This window comes from Lampetra fluviatilis, chromosome 38, assembly GCF_964198595.1.
Source record: "Lampetra fluviatilis chromosome 38, kcLamFluv1.1, whole genome shotgun sequence".
In the NCBI taxonomy this organism is placed as follows: domain Eukaryota; kingdom Metazoa; phylum Chordata; class Hyperoartia; order Petromyzontiformes; family Petromyzontidae; genus Lampetra; species Lampetra fluviatilis.
In genome coordinates this window covers 546,767-573,634 of record NC_136312.1, presented here as the reverse complement: position 1 = coordinate 573,634, position 26,868 = coordinate 546,767, and the positions used below count along the sequence as shown (strand labels likewise).

The 26,868-nt window shown below is 51.7% G+C and overlaps 1 protein-coding gene across 1 annotated transcript in view; it reads right to left on the bottom strand.

Annotated features, from left to right (window-relative positions):
- LOC144945703 (inter-alpha-trypsin inhibitor heavy chain H2-like) overlaps positions 1-22,181 on the bottom strand; it is a 63,214-nt gene extending 41,033 nt beyond the window's left edge. The window contains exons 1-3 of the mRNA XM_078874270.1: positions 22,071-22,181; positions 4,848-5,029; positions 3,355-3,459 (exon numbers count right to left, since the gene is read on the bottom strand). Of these exons, the coding sequence (XP_078730396.1) occupies positions 3,355-3,459; positions 4,848-5,029; positions 22,071-22,145 (362 nt within the window). The 5' untranslated portion in view covers positions 22,146-22,181. The remainder of the gene's footprint in view (positions 1-3,354; positions 3,460-4,847; positions 5,030-22,070) is intronic.
- Between the last annotated feature and the right edge of the window lie 4,687 nt (positions 22,182-26,868).

Sequence of the window (26,868 nt, the reverse complement as noted above, 5' to 3'; positions counted from 1 at the left end):
GCTGTTAAACCGGAGCCGGTCATGAGCACACTGCCCAAGTATGGGAAACTCTCCACTCTCTCAACAACTGCCCCATCACCGATTTGGAGTTGTGGGGGTGGAGTGCCCAATGGTACAAAATACCCAGGCAAGTGCTTCGTTTTGGTGGGGCCCCACCTCTCAGTGGCACACTCCAGTTTCAGCAGCAGCACCTCGAACTCCTTCTCTCAGTGAACTGCAATTACCAGGTCGTCGGCATACATAACGTGGTTGACCAATAAGGAGCCATCTCTTGACCGCACCCGGGCATCGATCAGCCTCCCATTGTATCTGTACCAGATGGAAATACCTCCCGTACAGCCACTGAAGGCTTCACGAACTACGTGGTCAAAATAGATGTTAAATAATGTTGGAGCCAGAGGACATCCCTGTCGCACCCCAAGGTGTACAGGGAATGGCTCTGACTCCCGGCCACGTAGTTTTACCCGGGCCTTCTCACCATCATGAAGGTCCTTAATGAGCGTGAGCAGAGGGTTAGGGACTCTGAAAGCACGAAGAACAACCCAGAGCCCAGGCCTGCTAATGGTATCATAGGCCTTGACCAGATCAATGAAGCAGATATGTAGGTCTTGTTGGAATTCCCTACACCTCTGCTGTAGCAGACGGACAGAAAATATGGCATCTGTGCAGGACCACCCTTTCCTGAAACCGCATTCGGGCTCCGCAAGTTTCTCCTCAGCATGCCTAGCAAAGCAATGTTGAATAATCCTTTCCAGGACCTTTCCCGGAACACTGAGGAGTGAGATGCCCTTGTAGTTGTTACAGTCTGTGTGGTCCCCCTTCTTAAAGAGGGGGACCACCAGGGCATCCTTCCAATCCTGTGGAACCCGTCCAGTGGCCCTGACTGTTGTTATGATGTCATGTAGGACAGTCTGCGTACAAACGCCACCCTCCCTCAGCATTTCGCTTGGGAGATCATCTCTGCCCAGTGCCTTTCCTGGTCTCAGACTCTGGATCGCCTTCAGTACTTCCTCAACGGATGGCACCTCAGCCAGGCACTCACAGGGGGTGACTTCCTCCTGCAATATTTGAGGCACCGCAGCCTCAGCAGGGTCATCCCCACTTTGTCCCATGATGTTTTCCAGGCTGAGGGATTCCCCCTCCCCCAGGACTTCACATAAATGCTCAGAAAATCTGCAAACCTGTTCCTGGGGGTCGGAGATTGGATCAACGATCTTTCCCCTAATTATGGTAATAGGTGTGGCACTCCAGGTTACTTTTTTGATGGAGTTAAATAGGGATTTGTGATTGCGGTAATTGACGCAGACTCCATCTTCTCAGCAACCCGCGACCAGCACCCATCCTTTCAGCGCCTCATGGTTCTCCGAACCTCCGAGTGAAGGCTGCGGTAAGCCTCCTCATTCTCTGACGTGGGATTCTGTAGCTGATGAGAGTGGGCCTGTCGCTTTTTCTCAGCCATCCTGAACACCGCCTCTGTCAGCCAGGGTCTCTGGGGAGGTCTGTACCACGTACCCAAAGCAGCCATTGCAGCTGCATGAGTCACAGTCCTAAACCTCGCCCATTTACACTCGACATCAGGAGGAGTGGGGGACAATGCCAACCCCAGCCGCAAGCGATGATGAAATTCTCGCTTGCAACTTTCATCGGCTAACTGAGACCAGGCCACCTTAGGTTGGAATAGGGTCCTGGGTGTACACCCACCACCAGAGTGGAAGAATGGCAGGCGCATCTTACAGATGACTAGTCGATGGTCAGAGGGCAGAGCAGCTCCACGGTAGGCCCTGGTGTCAAGGACATGGGCTCGCATCCGCTGGTCCATCACTATGTTCTTGCTGGGCCCGGCATGCATCCATGATGTTGTGTGGTTGCGCCAATGCCGGAACAGCGTGTTGGTAGTTACAAGCCCATGGGCTGCACAAAAGTCTAGCAGCCTCTTACCGTTGTTATTGAGCTGATCTGGCTCATGCCTTCCAATCACTCCAGACCAGGTGTCAGCATCATGACCAACACGGGCATTGAAGTCACCCAACAAGATTACTCTATCCCGAGAGGCCACTTTAGCCAGCACCTGTGACAGGAGGTCATAGAAGGCATCTGACTCATCGGCCTTGCCTGCATCCCTCCACGGATGTTCGTCTTCGGTGGGGGCATAAGTAACCACGACCACAACTCCTCACCTCCGGTTGATGGGAAGGCTAGCCCATTCCATGTGGCCACCCGTAGTGGCTTTTCGTTGTTTCTGGAGAAGCCTAAAGGGTAAAGATTCAATCTCCTGGCTCCACCAAATGGGGTTTGGCCAGGAGACATCATAAAAGCCTGTCCCCCCGGGGCCTCCGGCACAAGCTAATTAGTTAGATATTTCAGTCATGGTTTAGTAGTAAATTATTGAAGGTGGAGGGGTTACCAGCCCCTCGCACTCGTCTAGAGCCCCCATTTAGCCGCTGTGGTGGTCCCAGATGCCATGAGGGGAAAGGCCAATCGGAATTGGCCCTCCCCCCATGGCACTGCCCACGACAGCATTGCCCATCTCACACCGCGAGGAGGTAGAGGGTTGTTTTGCCGGACCATCACACACTCGTATACTCCAGCACACACTTGCATATTCCAGCACACAGTCGCACACTCCAAGGCACCTGTATAGGCCAGAAGCTTACACGATGGGGTGGGTGGCCAGCACCACGCCCGACCGCCTTTGTCTCCCCAGTGGCGATGTTTACACACTGCACAAGGTACTCATCTGAGGCAGAGTCGGCCTAGGAGAGGCCCAGGACCGGTTCAGATAATCGTCACTGGTGTTGGCCGTGAGCGGGAGTCGAACCTGGGTCACCGGGTTCATAGCGCAGCACGCTAACCGATGCATGACCCCCCCCCCACTTCACTCTCATGCACGATTCTTCAACACTTCCAATGATCGGCGGATCCTTGGAGAATCGTTTAATCTCTTCTCTTAGACCTGACGATGTCGCACGCAACGCACACGTCATTAGCCTATACCGTGCTGGCCCCATGCCGGCTCAAATATGCTCGTGGAGAAGGAGAGTGTGTGACCGTGTATGTCTTCTCGCTAACAGTACTCACTCCGATCGTCTGTTAAGGCGATATTGGAGTAGGGCACGGTAGTGTTGCGGTTAGCCCACCGCGCTATGAACCCCGGCTATCCGAGTTCGATTCTTGCTCACGGCCAACACCAGTGATTATTATCTGAACCAGTGCTGGGCCTCCCCTAGGTCGACTCCGCCTCAAATAAGTACCTGGAGCAGTGTGTATAATACACCGCCACCCACCCCCTCGTGTGCCGTGCCCCAACAGTCTGTTCAGGCTATACAGGGGATCTTTGTATTTGTCTTTGCTCACCGGAGTAGAACAGGTGGCAGGTGGCTCTGTCGCGCCCGCTGGTACTGCAGCTTTGCCTGCAGTCTGTCCTTGACGCTGCCCAGGTAAGTCTTCCCGTCCACCGTCCTGTGGGACAGGTGAGACCCATAGACGCAGTTCAGACACACGGACGCAGGTAAGAGCCAGGCAGCTGAGACACTTGTACTGGTGAGATAGGCAGATATGACGTACGGACAGGTGAGACAGACAAGTGACACACACAGTTCAAGTTCAAGTTAATTTATTAGGTATAGCCCTGTGAAACATTCGGCTCTTGAATCGGGTGCAACTGCAACAAACAAAAAACAAAAACATGAACAAAAAACATCTTAAAGTGAATATGTGACTAAGTGCAAACAGAAAATCCAAGAAAATCCAGCAAAATATTGCAGAAAAAAACGTACACCAAAGCTGTGTGCAAAAATCCCAGTGGGATGCAAGTCAAACAACAACAACACAGACAGGTGAGATGCAGAGACAAGGGAGACACAGAGATGAGACAGAGATGAGACAGATGAGATATGTTGTACACATGTGAGTTACAAAAACAGATGAGACATACAATCGTGTATGTATGTATGCGTCCGCACAGAGTATATAGTGTACAGTCGTGTGGGCTATTGTAGTTTGTAGTGCAGTGTATAGCACAGTGTGCAGCATAACGTAGCGTGTGTGGTGCATAGTTTGTTGTGATGTGTAGTGTGGTTCAAGGGTGAACATGGTGAGGTTGAGGTGAGAACGAGTAGGAGTCAGTAGGGGTAAAGCGTTGAGTGTGGTGAGGTGTGGCTGAATTGAGTGTGAATAAGGGTGAGTGGGGAGCGGTAGTATAGCGGTAAGCGCACTGCGCTACTAAGCCGGCGATCAGAGTTCGATTCCCGTTTACGGCCAACCCCAGTGACGATTATGTGAACAGGTCCAGGGTACCTCCTAGATCGCCGGGCGTGGTGTTGGCCACCCACACCCTCGTGTGCTGTGCCGGCCATCATAGGTCCTTGCAAACTTTCCCAACAGTCTGTTAAGGCTATATCTTTGTTTTGTGTGTGTGTATATATGCGCGTGTATGTACACATGCGGGAGTGTGTGTGTACACGTGTGTGTGTAAGGGATACAGCTGGTGCATCTACCGGTCATCTCTGTCAGCCAACCCATGACACCTGGGTCTGCACCGAGACCTCCTGTCAGCAAGCCTTCGACACTTCACGTGGCTTCAAAGTGCCCTGGCACAGGCACCGTGGTGACGTCACCATCACTTAGTAGCGGTATTGGTCTGTGTACACGCACGTATGTGTGTGTGTACTCATGCGTATGTGAACACGTGCGTGTGTGTACACGTGCGTGTGTGTACACATGCGTGTGTGTACATGCGTGTGTATACACGCATGTGTGAGTGTGTACACGTGCGTGTGCGTAAGCGCATGTGTGTGTGTACACGCGTGTGTGTGTGCTAGTGTGTGTACACGCGTGTGCGTGCTCACATGCTGAAGTTGGAGATGAACGCTCCCTTGGGCACGAGCATGTGGAAGAGGCTGTGGCGCGCGCGCTCCCCGTGGTTGTGCGCGCGGCTTGTGACGCGCGTGCGCGCAAACCGCGACGTCACGATGGACACCACGTGGACGCTCTGCAGCTCCGCGGGCTGGCACGTGGGGGAGTCCCCTGCCTGAAGACACAGGTGAGGATACTACGTCACACTCCTCACCACCCTGAGTGTACAGGTGAGTTTCATTACAGTCCATTACTCAGGCATAATTAATCTGGGTTTCCATCCGTCTGTCTGTCCCAACCAATGTATCTGAGATAAGATAAAATAGAGACACGCAACATTTTCATAATATATTTTGTACACAACAGCTCGATGCTATTTCAGTCAAATTTGCGGTATTTATTCTTGCAGTAAATACAATATTTTACGTTAATACATTTCAGAAATGTTTAGAAATGAACTATAATTCGCATTCCCTCGGTATGCGCATGGGAATTTAAATGACAACTTCGTTATTTTTGTCTTCGAATTTGGCGACCCACCTAACATGGCGACAGCCTTCGTTCCCCTACATGGATTGGTGGCCGCCCCTGACGTCCAGGCACTTTGTTGACATCTGAGTTGGATTTATTGTGGTTCCTGGGCATTGTCTGTGAGGGCTGGTTGTGTGTGGGGGTGTTTGCGTGTGTGGGTGGTTGCGTGTGGGGGTGGTTGCATGTGGGGGTGGTTGTTTGAAACTGATTGGCATACACCAGAGACAGCCTTCAGTTTCAAAGACAATGCATATATTATCAGAGCGTGTTTGTTTGCATGTTCACGACAAGTACTGCATGTGGTTAATGCAGACTTTATTCCTTGTGTAGTGAGTTCAGGGAGACGACGTCGGAGTTGAGGCACACTCTTTTTATTAACTCAGGGACAGACACAATAGTTGAAGGGGTAACGGCCCCTTCACCCGTACTATGTGGGAAACCACCCTAGTACTAAGCCCTCTGTCCTGCTCCCCAGTCCTCCTCTAATGGGCTACGGGAGGCTGTCTGATCTGGCCCTGGTAAGCACAGATCTCGGCACCAGCTAAGCCGGCCCTGCCCTTACAAGGGCAGAGGTCCGGGAGCTCTTGGGCCGCGCCGCTGGCTTACCCAGCTCGGCCCTGACAAGGGCAGCGAGACAGGGGAGTCCCAGGGCCTAATCTCAGAGTCTTCAGTCTTCACTGGTCAGCTTCGTGTCGAACTCGCCCCGAGCTCTCTGGCTCCCCGCCTTTTATAGAGATCCCCTCGGAGGGGCGGGGTTATGGGGGATCACAGAGCCCCCATGGCCCCCCAGTGGTTAACGGATGCGGACGTCGGTGTGGCCACCCGTGTGTGCGGGTGCAGACACCCCTGTGTTTCTCGTCCGCCTTTTCTCCCGTAATAACCCCTACATCACACCCCCCTGTACAGCTCGCAGCCGTCCCGGCTGCAACAATCCCTCAAACCCCAAGAATAAAGACTTAACACAGTCAACACGCGTGTGCCTCGTAACAGTAACACTAACAAGAACAAGTGTAACAACAACCGACGGTCCCCTATAAATACCCACCGCCCCAAAATGCAACATATGTACAGAACGTGGTTCCCCATCCCCATCCACACAAAAAAAAAGAAAAAAAAGGTGAGTGAGCCCACCAGCAGCGGAACATGCGTGGAAAGCAATTCACAATAACCGGCGCATCTTGGCGCGTGTCCGTGCAGCGGGCCCGTCACAAAGGCCCGACCCGGTAGGGTCGGCGGCAGGTGTTGAATGTACAGGTGCGCGGCCCTCCGGCATCCTGGACGAGCCAGCGTCGACCCCCTCAGGGGAGGCTGGCGGCCGAGAGGGCATCAGTCCTTGGGCCCCTGAAGATGGAACAGTTAGCAGCGGATCAGAGGCAGGCGGCGACCCCGCCCTCCAGGAGTCAGTGGACCCCCCACATGTTCGGCCATAGTCATGAGAGGAAGCATGTGGAGCAAAGAACGGCTTCAACCGTGAAGGGTGAACGAACCACCGATGCTTCCCCCATTTAATGCGAACACATTGAGGCCGCATAACCTGCATAATTTCCACGGGGCCCCTCCATGGTCTCAACAATTTAGACGAGGTGGCCAATGGCACCTGGGGGCAGTGCAGCCATGCTCTGTCGCCCGGGTGCCATTGGTGCGTGTGTGATCGGCGCGATCGCAACCTTTCATTCTGCTTCTGGCGCGAGTCAGAGTTTTGCATGGCCACCTCCCGTGCCTCAGTCAACCAGAAGATGTTAAACTTAACATGGTCCGCCAACTCAGATTTAGCGTGCGGCGCGGCATTCGTCAGCTGAGTCGCGACAGGCGGGTCAACTTCGCGGCCATACATTAAAAAAAACGGCGAGAATCCGGTCGCCGCGTGAGGAGCCATTCTGTATGCTGCTAGGACTCCCGGGATCTGAAGGTCCCAATCGGTTTGGGACTCAGATACCTGGTGGGATAGCATGGACGTAAGAGTCCTATGCAGGCGTTCTACCATCGCATCCGTTTGTGGGTGGTAAGACGAAGTACAAATTTTCTTTGTACCTAGAAGCTTACACACCTCGTGTAAAAGGGCACTAGTGAAATTCTTTCCCTGATCGGTCAACAACCGTTCCGAAGCGCCCTTGTCGAGGACATAGCCCTGAACAAAAGCCTCCGCAACGGCTGCTGCTGACTGGTTGGCGAGGGGCCAAGCCATAGGCCATCGCGTGAAATATTCTACGCCAACCAGCAGGTACATATTACCCCTCGGCGTGGAAGGAAACGGCCCCAAAATATCAAGGGCGACAAGCTCATTAACCCGGGTGACCGAAATAGACTGGAGCGGTGGGCAGGCTCCCCTCGCTGGCGGCTTCCGTTGAGCACACTGGGTACAAGACTGCAACAGATCGTCCACATCCCTTGCCATGCCCGGCCAAAAGAAATTAAGCTGGAGCATGGCAAGGGTTTTGAGGGTGCCCAGGTGCAAGAGCCGCTCGTGAGCGGCCCATACAGCCCTACCCCTCAACGCGGAAGGCACCACCAGCCTGTGGCGGTGGATCGTACCGTCCCAATGCATGAGGAGGCCCTGGCACAACCCCCATGAGTCAACGCCCGACTTTCCCTGAACGGATCCTTCCGCGCGACGCCGTAGCGCCAGGAAGGAAGCATCCTCCATTTGGAGGCGCCCCCACTCCACACATGACAAGCCCAGTAGGGAATCCTTCCCTCCCACAGCAATAGGGTCAACGTCCGAAGGAGCCTCAACGGCGGCCGCAAGGACCCAATCGTGGCCATCGCTCGCCGATTTGCAACGCCCCGAGCCCAAGAAACAAGTGCAATCAGAAGCGACCGGCAGGCGTGACAGGGCATCGGCATTGGTGTGGCGAATCCCCTTGCGATAAGTTGTTTCGAAATCGAAATCCTGAATGATCTCCAGCCATCGGGACAACTGCCCCGATGGCTGGTGAATACGCAGGGCATACTGCAATGCCGCATGATCTGTACGGACGGTGAAATGCCGGCCGTACAGATATGGCCGGTACTGTTGAATAAAAAAAACAATAGCCAACAGTTCACAGCGGGTGACGCAGTATCGCTGCTCGGCCGGAGACAATACTCTACTACCATAAGCCACAACGCGCTCCACGCCACCCACAATTTGTGAAAGCACGCCCCCAATCCCGGTGTTGCTCGCGTCCGTGTCGAGCACGAAGGGTAGAGAAAAATCTGGGTAACTTAACGGCGGGGCCCCCACCAGGGCATCACGAAGAGAGTTAAAAGCGGCCTCCTCCTCCGGCCCCCAATGAAATTTCACCCCCTTGGCCTATAAGGCATGTAATGGCTTAGAGATGGAAGTGAACTCCGCGACAAACCGGCGGTAATATGAAGCAAATCCGATGAAGCTTCTAACCTCCCCCACCGAGGTGGGAGTTGGCCAGGAGCTGACACAACGCGTTTTGGCGGGATCGGTTGAGATGCCTGACCGGCCGACGATGTGACCCAAATATCTTACAGATTCGCGCAGCAAATGGCACTTTTGTGGCTTGAATTCCAAATTAGCTGCGCGCATTTTGAGAAAGACGGCCCGAAGCCTATCAAGATGTTCCTCGAACGTCTTACTGAATACGATAACGTCGTCTAGGTAAATCAAACACACCTCCCATTGCAAGCCAGCGAGAACCAATTCCTCAGGCGCTGGAACGTTGCGGGAGCGAAGTGGAGCCCCATAGGTAACCGATTGAATTGGAAGAGGCCGTGCGGCGTTCGGAAAGCCGTTTTGGGCTTTGATTCGTCGTCCAAGGGAAGTTGCCAAAATCCTGAGAGCAAATCCAAAGTGGAGAAGAATCGTGATCCCGCGAGGGCATCCAGCGATTCGTCCATTCGAGGAAGCGGGTAAGCATCGGCCACCGAGATCTTATTTAACCGCCGGAAATCAACGCAGAACCTTAGGGACCCGTCGTGCTTTTTAACCAACACTATGGGTGCACCCCAAGGGCTGGTCGAGGGAGAAATGATGTCAGAAGTCAACATGTCATCTACAGCCGATTTGACATGATCCTTTTCGGCGGGACTTAACCGGAAAGGATTTTGGCGGATAGGAGCATTGTCACCGGTATCAATATGGTGGCGCAGCAAATTGGTACATCCGATGTCGTATTTGTGCTTGCTAAAAACGTTGGAAAATTCTCGCAAAAGGGTGCGCAATTTAGCACATTGTGAGTCGGACAGGTCAGGTGACTCAGCACACAGCGCCTCCAGCCAACCCTCGTCACTGTCCGAGGGCGGTCGCGACTGAGAATCGGTGGCCACCTGGCCAATGATCGGCGTTTCTGCAGGTACCGGAATCACATGTGCGAACACAGTTCCCTGTGAAACCACCGCCGTCCGTGTCCTGACATTGAGGACCGCGATAAACGGGTCCGCATCCCCTTTAACAATAGTCTGGGCCGTCACCAAATCTGGCCCATTCACCCCGGCCCTAGACGGCCCCAGCATAATGCCCCGGTCTGAGACCCCTTTAGCGAACGGTCGACGCAACCGTAGGGGCACAAGCATCTGTGCCCCCGGGGGTACGCGCACCGTTCGAGCAACGAGCGCCTGTACCATTGCACAGGCAGTACGCAAGGCAGGGGTGGAAGGCAGGAACGTTATACGTCGGCCTGATGGAAGCTCGATGCATCCTTGGTCAATCAAAATTTTGATAGGCAATTTGGCCAAAAAGTCTGTCCCCATCAGGCACGGAATCGCCAGCGAGGAGGAGACCAACACCGGTCCAGATAGTTTAATGTCCCCGATAGAAATTTGCGCTCGAATTTGGCCGATGATACCTAATGAGCCCCCGTTTGCAGCGTAACACGGTATGTCGACGGGGAGCAATGGGCGACTCTGAACGGGCAGGATATTATAAATCAAATCGGAAATGATAGTCGCCGAAGCTCCCGTGTCGATGAGTACCCATACCTGCACCCCATCAATGTGCCCCGTGACAACGGACGACCCCGCTGACGCAGCCACAACGCAGTGAGCCAACTCGGACCATTGGCCCAGTTGGAGCGCCCTCCCCATCAAGCCCCAGCATCCGAACCCCGAGAATCGTGTGTCGGACCATGTGAGAGGGAAGTGGATGTGCGTGCAGGCCGAACATGTGGGGTGCCACGACTTGCCGGAGGATGTTGCGGAGGCTTTTGAAGAGGGCCGTCCTCAGCCCCAGTTCTCGCTCCGCGCTGTCGAGGAGCCCGGCATCCCGACGCCACGTGGCCCCGGAGGCCACAGTTGTAGCACACGACGAGCGCTCCAGAAGACTTGGGCTGCTCTCGGTGGCTCGGTACATCCCGAGCCGGTCGTACGCCAGATCGCCATCCCGCAGAATGGCCCGCAGCGAAGGCCCCTCAGATTCGGAGGTGGTCGCCGCCACGGTGTGTCCCGCAGCCGCCTTGTTAGCCTTCCTCCGCTGGGAAATCAGATTGGCATGAATGTGCCTTGCAGCCCGCAATGATGACATGTCTGCATCATCCTGTGCTAGGATGACGAAGTCCAAGTCGTCGGCCAGCAGCAAAATTTTCTCAGCCACCATTGCATCGATCCCCTCCTCGTCCATACGCGGGAAGGCCGCCTTCGCCAATGACAGCAGGGCCGTGCGATACGCAAGTGGTGACTCCTTGTCGCCCTTCTGCCGCTTGTAGAAGAGCTGGCGACAATCGGAAGGCGGTCCATAAACCGTGGCCAGCAGCTGCAGCGTCGACTGAAGCATGGAGCGTGCCGACTTGGGTGCAGCGGTGAGGGTGCCAAGAGCGTCGCCATCCAGCATCGCCGGAAGAGCACACAGCGCCTCGTTGTCCGTCCACCCAGCCATTTCTTGTTGGGCGATGAACCGGTGCTGGAACCCACCCCAATCACTGCCGCTTGCTACGAACACCTGCAGGGCCGGCAGGCGTTGCTGAAATGTCGGCTCCGTCTACGATCCTCTCGCAGCACTCGTACCGTGTCCATGGACAGTATGAGGAGCAATGGCGGACCCTAATGGAGGTCGCGCCGTCAGTGGCGCGCTGGTTCCAGCTTGGTCAGTGCTGTCGTCCGCTGGTGATGACCTGGCAACCGCTGATAGGCAGCCACTGCGACTCGCCCCCGCCGATGACGTGGCGCTCGCTGGTTGGGCTCCGCCGCCCGCGTGACGAGCTGGGGCCCCTCCCTCAGCTCCTACTGTCCCCGTGGCGGGAATTTCAAGCCTCCTGCCCATCGTAAAGGCGGGAGTTTCTGGCGGGCGCTGTCCATCTTCCCGCCGCGTCGCTCCCCCCGGCCCCAGGCGAGTTATCTGCTCCAGCATGGCGGCCGCTGCATATAGGAGCTCCACCAGTCGCGAGTGGGCTAACGCCAACTCATCAGCCGACATCCCGACCCTCTCCGACTGTCCCGCAGGTGTTGGAGCCGGCAGCGGTTGTGCAGGTACGTCGGCGGCGATGTCTTGCACCGCCTCTCCCTCATTGTCATCCTCTCCCGGGTCTTGGGCACGAGTCGTCCGTCTCGTATCCATGCTTGGACCACTCCTGACGCCAGATGTAGTGAGTTCAGGGAGACGACGTCGGAGTTGAGGCACACTCTTTTTATTAACTCAGGGACAGACACAATAGTTGAAGGGGTAACGGCCCCTTCACCCGTACTATGTGGGAAACCACCCTAGTACTAAGCCCTCTGTCCTGCTCCCCAGTCCTCCTCTAATGGGCTACGGGAGGCTGTCTGATCTGGCCCTGGTAAGCACAGATCTCGGCACCAGCTAAGCCGGCCCTGCCCTTACAAGGGCAGATGTCCGGGAGCTTTTGGGCCGCGCCGCTGGCTTACCCAGCTCGGCCCTGACAAGGGCAGCGAGACAGGGGAGTCCCAGGGCCTAATCTCAGAGTCTTCAGTCTTCACTGGTCAGCTTCGTGTCGAACTTGCCCCGAGCACTCTGGCTCCCCGCCTTTTATAGAGATCCCCTAGGAGGTGCGGGGTATGGGGGATCACAGAGCCCCCATGGCCCCCAGTGGTTAACGGATGCGGACGTCGGTGTGGCCACCCGTGTGTGCGGGTGCAGACACCCCTGTGTTTCTCGTCCGCCTTTTCTCCCGTAATAACCCCTACACTTGCAAAAAGTTTCTGCTTGGTGTTTGAACATTCTAACACAACTCCTATTTTATTGCCGGAAAGGGTAAACACCGATTCTTATTCATACTTTTTCAAGTGACTAATTCGGAAACGATGAGACATGGAGGCACTTATTAACAAGCACCATCGGGGTTAACACTCTTCATAAGTAGTCCATCTATTGTCGGCAACACTGCTCAGTCAGGAGAGTTGGTAGTCTGCCTGACTGGTGGTGCTCCAAGATGGTGAAGACGACAACAAGAATAATGGTGAAGGCAACGAGAATAATGGTGAAGGCAACGAGAAGAATGGTGAAGATAACAAGAAGAATGGTGAAGATGGCAAGAAGAATGGTGACGAAGACTTCAGCAGCACGCTGGGGATCCCACTCCAACCACAGCCCTGAGGTCTCCTACAGGGGCCCCTCTTATACTGTCACGTGGCCTCGCTCCACCCCCGGCCACGCCCCCTTTCTGGAACCCACCAGCGGGTTCTTGGTGTGCCCCTTTTGTGACCTTTCCCCTAGATCTCCCTCTGGTGGATCACGTGGCCTGCTGACGTCAGGGCTGCCATACACTGCAGATCCCTTTTTCTGCCAGCAGCCAGCGCTATGCTACTACACTACGCCACTACACTTTGATACTGGCAAAAAGGTCCCATGCTATTTTTCCTATCTTGCTTGTCAACCACTGGGCGAGATCCACTAACAGTTGTATATATATCCAAAAATATGAAACAAAAACACTTTCAAAATGTTAATTCTGGCTGTCACAGATAATACATATTCCCCCACCTCCAATTATCACGGTTGGCTTGCGTACAGTGCGAAAGAAGTTCAATATACATACCTCTTACATTCACCATCATCATTATGGCTCACTCACCCACTTGTAAAGCTCTCAATATCGCCTCCCCAGGCTGTGTGCACGTTGGGTAACCGCATCGCTCACAACCACCATCATCGCCAAAGACAAAGATCCCCCATATAGCCTTGAACAGACTGTTTGGACAAGTGATGTTAGCGAGTAGCACCTATGAAGGCTGGCACGGCATACAAGGAGGTGGGTGACCAACACCATGCCCGGTCGTTCTTTGTCTCCCCAGTGCTGATGTTTACACACCGCACTAGGTACTCGTTTTTTAGGCTGACTTGACCTAGGGGAGACCCAGGACCAGTTCAGATCATTGTCACTGGTGTTGGCCGCCGTGAGCGGGAATCGAACAACACTACACACACATGCACACACTACCCACAGCCCACAGACGATCACACTACCGACAACCCACACACGCACACACTACCCACAGCCCACAGAAGACCACACTACCTACAACCCACACACGCACACACTACCCACAGCCCACACACGACCACACTACCCACAATCCACACACTACCCACAGCCCACAGAAGACCATACTACCCACAACCCACACACGCACACACTACCCACAGTCCACAGAAGACCACACTACCCACAGCCCACACACGACCACACTACCCACAACCCACACACTACCCACAGCCCACAGAAGACCACACTACCCACAACCCACACACGCACACACTACCCACAGCCCACACACGACCACACTACCCACAACCCACACACTACCCACAGCCCACAGAAGACCACACTACCCACAACCCACACACGCACACACTACCCACAGCCCACACACGACCACACTACCCACAACCCACACACTACCCACAGCCCACAAAAGACCACATTACCCACAACCCACACACGCACACACTACCCACAGCCCACAGAAGACCACACTACCCACAACCCACACACTACCCACAGCTTACACACGACCACACTACCCACAACCCACACACTACTCACAGCCCACAGAAGACCACACTACCCACAACCCACACACGCACACACTACCCACAACCCACAGAAGACCACACTACCCACAACCCACACACGCACACACTACCCACAACCCACAGAAGACCACACTACCCACAACCCACACATGCACACACTACCCACAGCCCATAGAAGACCACACGACCCACAACCCACACACGCACACACTACCCACAGCCCACAGAAGACCACACGACCCACAACCCACACACGCACACACTACCCACATTCCACAGAAGACCACACTACCCACAACCCACACACGCACACACTACTCACAGCCCACAGAAGACCACACTACCCACAACCCACACACGCACACACTACCCACAGCCCACAGAAGACCACACTACCCACAACCCACACACGCACACACTACCCACAGCCCACACACGACCACACTACCCACAACCCACACACGCACACACTACCCACAGCCCACAGAAGACCACACTACCCACAGCCCACACACGACCACACTACCCACAGCCCACAGAAGACCACACTACCCACAATCCACACACGCACACACTACCCACAGCCCACAGAAGACCACACTACCCACAACCCACACACGCACACACTACCCACAACCCACACACTACCCACAGCCCACAAAAGACCACACTACCCACAACCCACACACGCACACACTACCCACAACCCACACACGATCACACTACCCACAACCCACACACGCACACACTACCCACAGCCCACAGACGATCACACTACCGACAACCCACAGAAGACCACACTACCCACAACCCACACACGCACTACCCACAGCCCATACACGATCATACTACCCACAACCCACACACGCACATGTAGTGGTGTAGTGGTGTAGCGTGCGCAGAATTTGCAAACAGCAGTTGCATTATGTACGGGGTTGCAGACAGTGAGGTCAGCTAAGGATAAGTAGGTGCAGGCGGGTGGCCTGGGTCACAGCAGACAGAGAGACGCCAGCAATTAGGGTAAGAGGCAGTGATTGGCTGGCTGCAAATGCAGAATAGGCGCCACGGAGGCGAGAGATAGTGGCGATAAGGGGGAGAACACGTGCGTGAGGCGTGGGGAGGACGCCGGTTTAATGAGGGTCATCTGGGGCCACTTAATGAGGAGGATAAAAAGGGAACGTGTGAGGCAGAGGGGTTGAGTTGGTTGGAGTGAAGACAAGGGAGAATTCAAGAGAAGCCCGGGACCCCGCTCTCCATACCTCGTCCTCTCCAGCGGTGTTGGCTGATCCCTCGCTGGATGCAAGGGCGGTTGGAGGAGTGAGGGTAGACCGGCTAGCAGTAGAGAGGCTAGCGGAATCCTAAGTGTGAGTGTGAGACAGGCTAGCAGTGGAGAGGCTAGCGGAATCCTACGTGTGAGTGTGAGAAGGCTAGCCGTGACCGGGGTCGCCAGGTTCGCTGCGAAGTGTAGCGCTAACCACTTCACTACCGCTGGTGGTGCAGAGTTAGCACTACTGCAGTGTTAGTGCTCGTATTGCAATGCTAACACTGCATTGTTAGTGCTAGTATTGCAGTTCAGTAATCAGTGTTAGCACTGCAGTGTTAGTGCGCCACCCTGTGCTAGCCTGCCGCCCAACAGTAGCATCTTTATTTGTTAGAAAAACCAAACCACTGCAGCGAACTCGGGAATTTTAGTTTCACGGAACGTTGACAGGGGAATGGAACAAGGCCCACAGGCGGTGTCATGACGTCATTCATCTGTCCTTTATCCGTCATTCATCAGTCGTTCATCCGTCATTCATCCCTCATTCATCTGTCATTCGTCCATCATTCATCCGTCCCTCATCTGTCATTCATCCATTTTTCGTCTGTCATTCAACCGTCGTTCATCCGTCATCCATCCGTCATTCACTGTCGTTCGTCCGTCATTCATCCGTCGTTCACCCGTCGTTCATCCCCCCTCGCGGAGGAGACGATGCCGACTCTGCAGCCGCACGCTCTGTGGCTCGACTATGGCAGTGCCACCGTTGGTGCATTGTGGGCCGTAAATCGCTCGTGGAGACGCCTGTCCTTCCTCCCCCCCACACACCTCCGATTGGCACGGTTTGGTTACTTACGGTGCAAATTCTGTCTGTCTGTTCTGCCGTAACGCACTGCTGGTGGTGGTGATTGTTGTTGGGTTGCTGAGGAACACCGCGTTATGGAAAAATCGCGTTGTAAATAAACGAGTTCATGAATCCTGTCGTCGCTTGGCAAACGTTTTCAATACATATAATAATTAAGCTGATATTATTATTTTTATTTACGATCAGACACTAATAACTACTCCAAACATTTATATTGTTGACGACTTGATTCAACTTCTTTCATTTTAAGACGTACCCATCGAAAACCGCTCAATTTAAAGATTATGTTCTTTCTTTGTTAAAAAGAACAAACATTTATTAACGTAAAACTATATGAGGGGAAGCTCTCCCATCTTTTACCGTTTTCGGATTACTCAGATTTGAGCATCATAGAATCCGAAATATCTCAAGAGCAATAAAAGATGGAACAATGGTTCTCGCTTTAATTGTATTTGCCGTTTAACGCTCTATCAAACGAAACCACTCGCAATCTTATATTTTGAATGGTTTCTGAATGGCACCAGGCACAAACATGTTTATGGGGTACTTCAATTAGGGCCTTCAAATAAAAAATCTCGGAATTTGAGATGTTCCCTGTTTGTATCCTAAAAGCTGCCTGTGTACCAAATTTCAGCTTTGTACCTTTGCGAGAAGTACCCTAGAGGTTTTGAGACATACAGATTAAGGTCTTTATTTATATAGATCGTGTATAGCACAGTCCGCGATAATGAGTGAGATGCATCACGCAGGGCCGAACAAAGACTGAGGCGCACCTCAATCTGCGGGTGGGTAGTGTCTAGAAGCATCCAGCAGCATCCCAATGCCTTGTTGTGCGATGCCACGCCGAGGCAGCCATTATGACCACTTGTTCCTACTCGCGCTGACGTAGTTCGCTCGATCGCGTTATATCAAATTCGTATCCGTGTTATAAACAATACGTTCCCTCGTACATTCACTGCGTTGTATCCACTCCGCATTGTGAAAACAATATGTGGCGTTATAGGAGAACGGACCGCATGCATGTTGAACTTTTTCGCACCATACGTAGCCGACCGTGCCAATCCTGGACAATTCAGGGGCCCGCAAATCATCGGTGAGCAACAAGACAGATAGACAGCAGCAGCTGAATCTCCAGCAGCGTTACCCCAATGCGAGCAACACTCCGGACCAGTTTCAACACACCATCAGCAGGGTCAGGCTCGCCTCAACCAATGCTGGTGAACTGCCAGATGTGTAGAGGAGAGGTTCCTCTCTCTTAGGATGCATGTAGAGGGACTCATCGACTTACGAACGAGTTAAGTTCCTGAGGTCTGTTCGTAAGTCAATTTGTTCGCAAGATCAAACTTTACTCCTGTCAATTGCAAACACGTCGTATGGCGTGTACACTAAACAAGTTGTATAAACTACTGTAGACGTAGATGCCACTATTCTGCAGATGTAGATGGCACTGGTACTTCATGTTCTGCAGATGATCCACCGCCGCCATCTATTGAGCGGCGGTTGAACCTACGACTTTCGATTCCGAACAGGCAACTGGATATGCGGACCAGGTTTGTTATCTCTGAAAGTTAGTAAGTCGAATGTTCGTAAGTGGAGGCGGAGTCCCTGTAGAGCGATAATATCGTACCCCCGACAAGATCTCCGATCAGAGATTTGCCCTCCACCCCCCATATTTGGAAGAAAGTGGGCGTGTTTTTGGCCAAAGGGGGCGTGTTTTTGCCCATATATGGGCATCATGGATCGTTATCGAGACTAATCGTATCGATTCCCGCTCAGTCGATCTGTAATTAAACAAACATATACCGGGTTGATCGCCGTGTGAGATTAACCTGTCAATCGATTTGCGGATCGAATAATTGTGTGACATGCCTTGACTTCATTTAAATGGCCGCTATCAGCGATATCGATGATTTGGGGGCACAGTCCGCTGTCATTGTTACCGCCACAGCAACCTTTTTTGAGGGTCGTGGTGGCTCTCACTTGGACCATCGACTGCCAACTAAGTGAGCTCAATTTTACCCAGCTAGTAAGGTGCCCCCCCCCCCCCCCCCCCACTGACCTGCTGACCTGCTGTTACTACGTAGCTTTTTTTTCAGAATCCCTGACCAGGATATTACATGATAGCCGCTCAACGAAGTGGCTGATCCATAATAAAGTTTGTGTGGGCTAGATCGCGTAAAAATGAATGTCGTGTCTTTAAACCCACCACCCGACACAGACAATTAGTGAGGGTTTTTTTCTCACAAATCTGGCTCCAACACACCGGTGTGCTGAACTAGTGACGAATTGGCCACGTTCTGCTGACGTGACAAAACCTTAGTCACTGGCTGTGTCGGGTGGTGTCAGGGGCCGTCCATAAATGATGTCACGCGATTTTGGTCGATTTTTGACCCCCCCTCCCCCCCTTGTCACACGGCGTCACAAAAAGTCAGACCCCCTCAAAAATGACGTCACAAAGCTCTGCCCCCCCCCCTTCCCCAAAACCATAGTTCCATTTTGAAAATAAAACATGCTTCAAATGGCTTTAAACTATCGTCATTGTAGTGCGTATTTAATGTGGCCCTGCACTCTGATGTTGTAGGCGAAAACATATTAAAAAGGAGGCGTTGGAAAGCTGAAATTTATCATGAAATTAACTTGAAAATATTAATCGTCTAACTAAAACAGCAGATCTTACCGAAAGAACCAAGAAGATGAATCCCTGCAGTCACGAAAGCTTTAAATCGAAATTTAAAACAGCAGATGTTCAAAATATTATATTGAAATTATCTTATAATTATCATGTATTAAAAGTAATTATAACTATAAAAAATACTTGAAATTTTGTAATAGAACGAAGCAAATTGGAGAGTACAATTATAACAATCACATATTCATTCCACAGAATGAAAAGCCCTGATAGAATCATTAGAATCAAAATGTTTAATAACAATCATTCAAAAATAACAAAATGTATGCTTCTCCATTCTCCCAGCTTTGTCGTCTTGACTCACAAAGTATACATCGTTCGGTCCTAGCATGGACGCCAACTCTTCTAAGTGCCTTATTGTTGCCGTACAAAACAAACCGTCGATATGTTTGGCATGGTGATCGTTATGTGCTCTAATGAGTTTCACAGGGACCATTGACACATGACGCTGTCCTTCAAGAGATGACCTGCACTTCGGCAAAAGACGAAGGTAGAGCCCACTTCTACTGATTGTCAGGCTATCCATCTTCAGCTGATATAATGTAGTTATGCTTCTGTACACATCGCTCTGCCTTCTTTCATTCGATGCCGATTTATGCAAAGCAATATCCACAATAGCTTCCAGTAATAAAGGCTGATCTTCCTCAATTTTCGGCCTATGAGGCTTGGCCCTGATGCTTAGAGATGTGCGTAGGTCTGGATTATCTTCAAACAGAGCATTTAATTTTATTTTATTCTCATCTCTTGCTTTCTGTGCTCTTTTTTATTCTTCAACTGGTTTTCCAATTAAGTGTTTTCTTCTTCTCTGCCAGTTCCACATCCTGTTGCTGTGTAAGCATTCCACGTGTTTGGCGTTCGTACAAACCGACCAGATCAGAATTCAGAATATCAATCTGTGACTGCAAATGCAGCTGGGCTGCAGCAATTCTTGATGTTGCTGAATTGCTAGTACTAGGCGCTGAATAATCAGCCTGAGTATTGGTCACTTGTCTATCAGACTGCGATACAGAATTCTGAGGTATTTCGACAGGCACATTTTTTTTTATCGGCAGATTATGTTTGTTTAGCCCAAAACGTAAGAAGTGATATTTTTCTTGTGGTGGAAATCGCCTTTAATTCTTGCAACTTTAACTTGCAAATCTGTATCATTTTTTATTTCATTCCACTTTTGAAACAGTTCTTCTTGGAAAACCTTTCTGCCTTTTGCACGTACGCGTCAAAAAGACACTGGTACATTGTATTTGTATCCATCGTAGCAGTCAATTCGTTTAAAAAAAATAATTTGAGATTTGATTGCTGTGATATGAACTTTAATTATACATTTTTATAAATGTTGTATATTTTAAGTATGATTTGAGTAGAAAATAATGACCAGCCTGAATATTAGCTATTCTATGATTATTTGATTACTATGATTACTCAATTAACTCAAACTTAAACTGATACGAAGTATAAAAAAATGAACTAGTACGGAGCACCTTTATAGAAACATGTAAAACATGTAAAATCAAAAAGTTAATCATGAAATATTCTTGGGTCTTTCGGTAAAGTCACATAGATAGGTTCAAAGAAAATAGCAAAACAGACCAAAAAACTACGACGTTTCGATCGCAACACAAGCAATCGTCATCATTTTTCTCCTTGTTTTTGTTATTTTCTTTGAACCTATCAACGTGACTTTAGCGATAAACCCAATCATATGAATTCCTGCAGTCACGAAAGCTTTAAGTCAAGATTTAATAATGAAAATTAGTAAAAATTTGTGTTGCTATAACAATTATATTTCATTAAGTAGAACGTGTTGTTTATATTTATTTAAAGTTGCGCATTTTGATGTGACGTCACATTTCTCAACCCCCCCCCCCACCCCCCTGGTCATCATCACCATCACGTTGAAATGTTATAGCAGAAGCCTCTAAACTGCAGCGTCGCCCGTCTGGGTCGCGCAATCGTGAGCGTTGACGTTTGGTCTCGGTGGCTAAGAGATACGTTAACTCCCTCACCCGGTGTGAAAGAGCTCGTGGGTTCGATCTCTACCCTGACGCCTGCTGCTGTGGTGTATTTGGAGCTTGTGAGTCTCTTTCTCTCTCCGGTTTCTCCGTGTTTTCCCCCTCCACATTATGAATCCTCGTCACGAGTTTAGACCGAGTCTCTGGATGCTGCTCTTAATGTGCACGTGATGATGATAACCCTCCTTGTCGAACTATCATGTGTGGGCAGGTCGCTTCTGAAAAAATATCAATATATCTCAGTGGGCCTGAGCTGGTAAAGTAAAAAACATTGTTTAGTTTAGATTATAATCTGAATGTTGAATTTCTTTTACATCGTACGTAAGCAACTGTGCTAATTGGAGGTGAGAGGGGGAGGACAATAAACTAAACACAAAAAGCAGTTTAATTAATAGAGTTTCCAATCTAGACGATTTAAAAGTGAGTAGCTCGCAGTGGCTTCCTCATATCTGAAAGGAAGAGCATTCCAGACGGCCGCAGAAGCGCATCCGAAAGCGCTGCGTGACGATGCGGTGAGCGTTTATGTTTCGATGGCTGAGCCAGAAGCTGCTGCTGCGATGAGGACGACCGGGGGTCGAGTTAATGATGATTAACTTTGTTCCTTGACGAGATCAGCCAAGGGACAACACGCTGGGTGACGTGCGGTGGGTGACCGTGGGTGGTTTAGCTGTCAACCACCTATCAGTGCCCTACTTTATTACGGACCAATTCAGCCCTTATTGGTCACCCCGTGCCCGTATAAATCTGAACGTTCATCCTACAAAGTCCCATCACAAGGGAGAAACACAAACAAATAGAAAATATTTTTTGTCCCCGTATTGAAACGGCTGTACGTCGTATGGACCTGGAAACTAAATTTCCCTGTACAAGAATAGGGGGTAAATCGTATGGGTTGACAGCTATGGGGGGTGGTGAGTGCTGAGTGAACTCACCCGTCCATTGAGGCTCTCCTGCAGAGACGAGGCGAGCAACGCGGAAAGGACGCAGAGCAGCAGCAGCCGCGACATGATCGCGTGGAGGAGGTGGCGACGAGGCGCGATGATTCCGAGTTCCCCAGGACTCAGATCCCCCATACGGCGCTCAGTGAGGTCTTATTGTCAAGGGAGGCGGGCGTGTTGAGGGGGGTGGGAGGGGATACAAAGAGGGGAGGAACACGGGGAGGGGACACACTGATGGATGAGGCCTCGGTCATTCCTGGTTTTTGTGAGACTTTCTCATCGGTGATGTCGAGGAATTTTTTTTATGCTTTTTGTAACTTGTCCAAAACTAGAGGCACTCGGAGAACTCGGTTTCACGAAAAGCCGATTGTGTAATCGCATCCGTTACACCGTGTTCAACCACCACGCCACGTTCAACCAACACCACCACAGCGTGTTCAACCACCACGCCACGTTCAACCACCACCACCACTACAGCGTGTTCAACCACCACCACGCCACGCTCAACCACCACCACAGCGTGTTCAACCACCACCACACCACGTTCAACCACCACCACCACAGCATGTTCGACCACCACCACACCACGTTCAACCACACCACGTTCAACCACCACCACACCATGTTCAACCACCACCACAGCGTGTTCAACCACCACTACACCACGTTCAACCATCACCACACCATGTTCAACCAACACCACACCATGTTCAACCACCACCACCACAGCGTGTTCAACCAACACCACAACCACCACAACGTGTTCAACCACCACTACCACCACCACACCGTGTTTAACCACCACACTGTGTTCAACTACCACCACCACCACACTGTGTTCAACTACCACCACCAGCACACTGTGTTCAACTATCACCACCAAACCGTGTTTAACTATTTCAACCACCACCACCACCACACTGTGTTCAACAATCACCACCACACCGTGTTTAACAATCTCCACCACCACACTGTGTTCAACAATCACCACCAACACCACCACACCGTGTTCAACTATCTCCACCACCACCACACCGTGTTCAACTACCAACACCACCACCACACCGTGTTCATCTACCACCACCACCACACCGTGTTAAACCATCACCACCACCACACCGTGTTCAACTATCACCACTACCACCACCACCACCACACCGTGTTCAACTATCACCACCACCACATCGTGTTCAACCACCACCACCACACCGTGTTTCACCACCACCACACCGTGTTAAACTATGACCACCACCACACCTTGTTCAACTATCACCACCACCACCACCACCACCACACCTTGTTCAACCACCATCACCACCACACCTCGTTCAACCACCACCATCATACCGTGTTCAACCACCACCAACACCACCGCCACCAGACTGTGTTCAACTATCACCACCACAACGTGTTCAACTATCATCACCACCACACTGTTTTCAACTGTCACCACCACCACCAAACTGTGTTTACTATCACCACCACACTGTGTTTAACCACCACCACCACCACACCGTGTTTAACTATTTCAACCACCACCACCACCACACTGTGTTCAACAATCACCACCAAAACCACCACACCTTGTTCAACCACCACCACCACCACCACACCTCGTTCAACCACCACGACCATCATACCGTGTTCAACCACCACCAACACCACCGCCACCAGACTGTGTTCAACTATCACCACCACAACGTGTTCAACTATCATCACCACCACACTGTTTTCAACTGTCACCACCACCACCAAACTGTGTTTAACTATCACCACCACACTGTGTTTAACCACCACCACCACCACGAAACTGTGTTCAACTGTCACCACCACCACACCATGTTCAACAACCACCACCACCACTACCACCACCACTACACCATGTTCAACAACCACCATCACCGCCACACCATGTTCAACAACCACCACCATCACACTGTGTTTACACATCCCATCAGCCACCCTGCCTTCCTCGCAAGAGTGTCAAGGATTTTTTTTAATGCTTTTTGTAACTTGTCCAAAAATTAGAGGCACTCGGAGAACTCGGTTCCACGAAAAGCCGATTGTGTCACCTCATCCGTTACACCGTGTTCAACCACCACCACACCACGTTCAACCACCACCACCACTACAGGGTGTTCAACCACCACCACGCCACGTTCAACCACCACCACCACCACTACAGCGTGTTTAACCACCACCACGCCACGTTCAACCACCACCACCACCACCATAGCCTGTTCAACCACCACCACACCACGTTCAACCACAACCACAGCGTGTTCAACCACCACACCACGTTCAACCACACCACGTTCAACCACCACCACACCATGTTCAACCACCACCACAGCGTGTTCAACCACCACCACACCACGTTCAACCATCACCACACCATGTTCAATCAACACCACACCATGTTCAACCACTACCACCACTACAGCGTGTTCAACCAACACCACAACCACCACATCGTGTTCAACCACCACTACCACCACCACACCGTGTTTCACCACCACACTGTGTTCAACTATCAACACACGACACTGCGTTCAACATCCACCACCACCAGCACACAGTGTTCAACTACCACCACCAGCACCACACCGTGTTCCACTATCACCATCACCACCTCTACCACACCGTGTTCAACTGTCACCACCACCACACTGTGTTCAACTACCACCACCACCACCACACCGTGTTCAACTATCTCCACCACTACCACCACAACGTGTTCAACTACCACCACCACCACACTGTGTTCAACTATCACCACCACCACCACACCGTGTTCAACTATCACCACCACCACCACCACCACACCGTGTTCAACTACCACCACCACCACCACACTGTGTTCAACTACCACCACCACCACCACCACACCGTGTTCAACTATCTCCACCACCACCACGCCTTGTTCAACTATCACCACCACCACCACACCTTGTTCAACCACCACCACCACCACACCGTGTTCAACCACCACCAACACCACCGCCACCAGACTGTGTTCAACTATCACCACCACAACGTGTTCAACTATCATCACCACCACACTGTTTTCAACTGTCACCACCACAACCAAACTGTGTTCAACTATCACCACCACACTGTGTTTAACCACCACCACCACGAAACTGTGTTCAACTGTCACCACCACCACACCATGTTCAACAACCACCACCATCACACTGTGTTTACACATCCCATCAGCCACCCTGTCTTCCTCGCAAGAGTGTCAAGGAATTTTTTTAATGCTTTTTGTAACTTGTCCAAAAATTAGAGGCACTCGGAGAACTCGGTTCCACGAAAAGCCGATTGTGTCATCTCATCCGTTACACCGTGTTCAACCACCACCACACCACGTTCAACCACCACCACCACCACAGCGTGTTCAACCACCACCATACCACGTTCAACCACCACCACCACCACAGCGTGTTCAACCACCACCACGCCACGTTCAACCACCCACGTTCAACCACCACCACACCATGTTCAACCACTACCACAGCGTGTTCAACCACCACCACACCACGTTCAACCACCACACTACAGGGTGTTCAACCACCACCACGCCACGTTCAAGCACCACCACCACCACAGCGTGTTCAACCACCACCATACCACGTTCAACCACCACCACCACCACCACAGCGTGTTCAACCACCACCACGCCACGTTCAACCACCACAGCGTGTTCAACCACCACCACACCACGTTCAACCAGCACCACAGCGTGTTCAACCACCACACCACGTTCAACCACCCACGTTCAACCACCACCACACCATGTTCAACCACTACCACAGCGTGTTCAACCACCACCACACCACGTTTAACCATCACCACACCATGTTCAACCAACAACACACCATGTTCAACCACCACCACAGCGTGTTCAACCAACACCACAACCACCACAACGTGTTCAACCACCACCACACCACGTTCAACCACCACCACCACTACAGGGTGTTCAACCACCAACACGCCACGTTCAACCACCACCACCACCACCACAGCGTGTTCAACCACCACCATACCACGTTCAACCACCACCACCACCACAGCGTGTTCAACCACCACCACGCCACGTTCAACCACCACCACAGCGTGTTCAACCACCACCACACCACGTTCAACCACCACCACAGCGTGTTCAATCACCACACCACGTTCAACCATCCACGTTCAACCACCACCACACCATGTTCAACCACTACCACAGCGTGTTCAACCACCACCACACCACGTTCAACCATCACCACACCATGTTCAACCAACACCACACCATGTTCAACCGACACCACAGCGTGTTCAACCAACACTACCACCACCACACCGTGTTTAACCACCACACTGTGTTTAACTATCACCACACCACACTGCGTTCAACATCCACCACCACCACCACACAGTGTTCAACTACCACCACCAGCAGCACACCGTGTTCCACTATCACCATCACCACCTCTACCACACCGTGTTCAACTACCACCAGCAGCACACCGTGTTCCACTATCACCATCACCACCTCTACCACACCGTGTTCAACTGTCACCACCACCACACTGTGTTCAACTACCACCACCACCACCACCACACCGTGTTTAACTACCACCACCACACCGTGTTCAACTGTCACCACCACCACCGAACTGTGTTCAACTATCACCACCACCACCACCACCACCACACCGTGTTCAACTATCTCCACCACCACCACACCGTGTTCAACTACCACCACCACCACACTGTGTTCAACTACCATCACCACCACCAC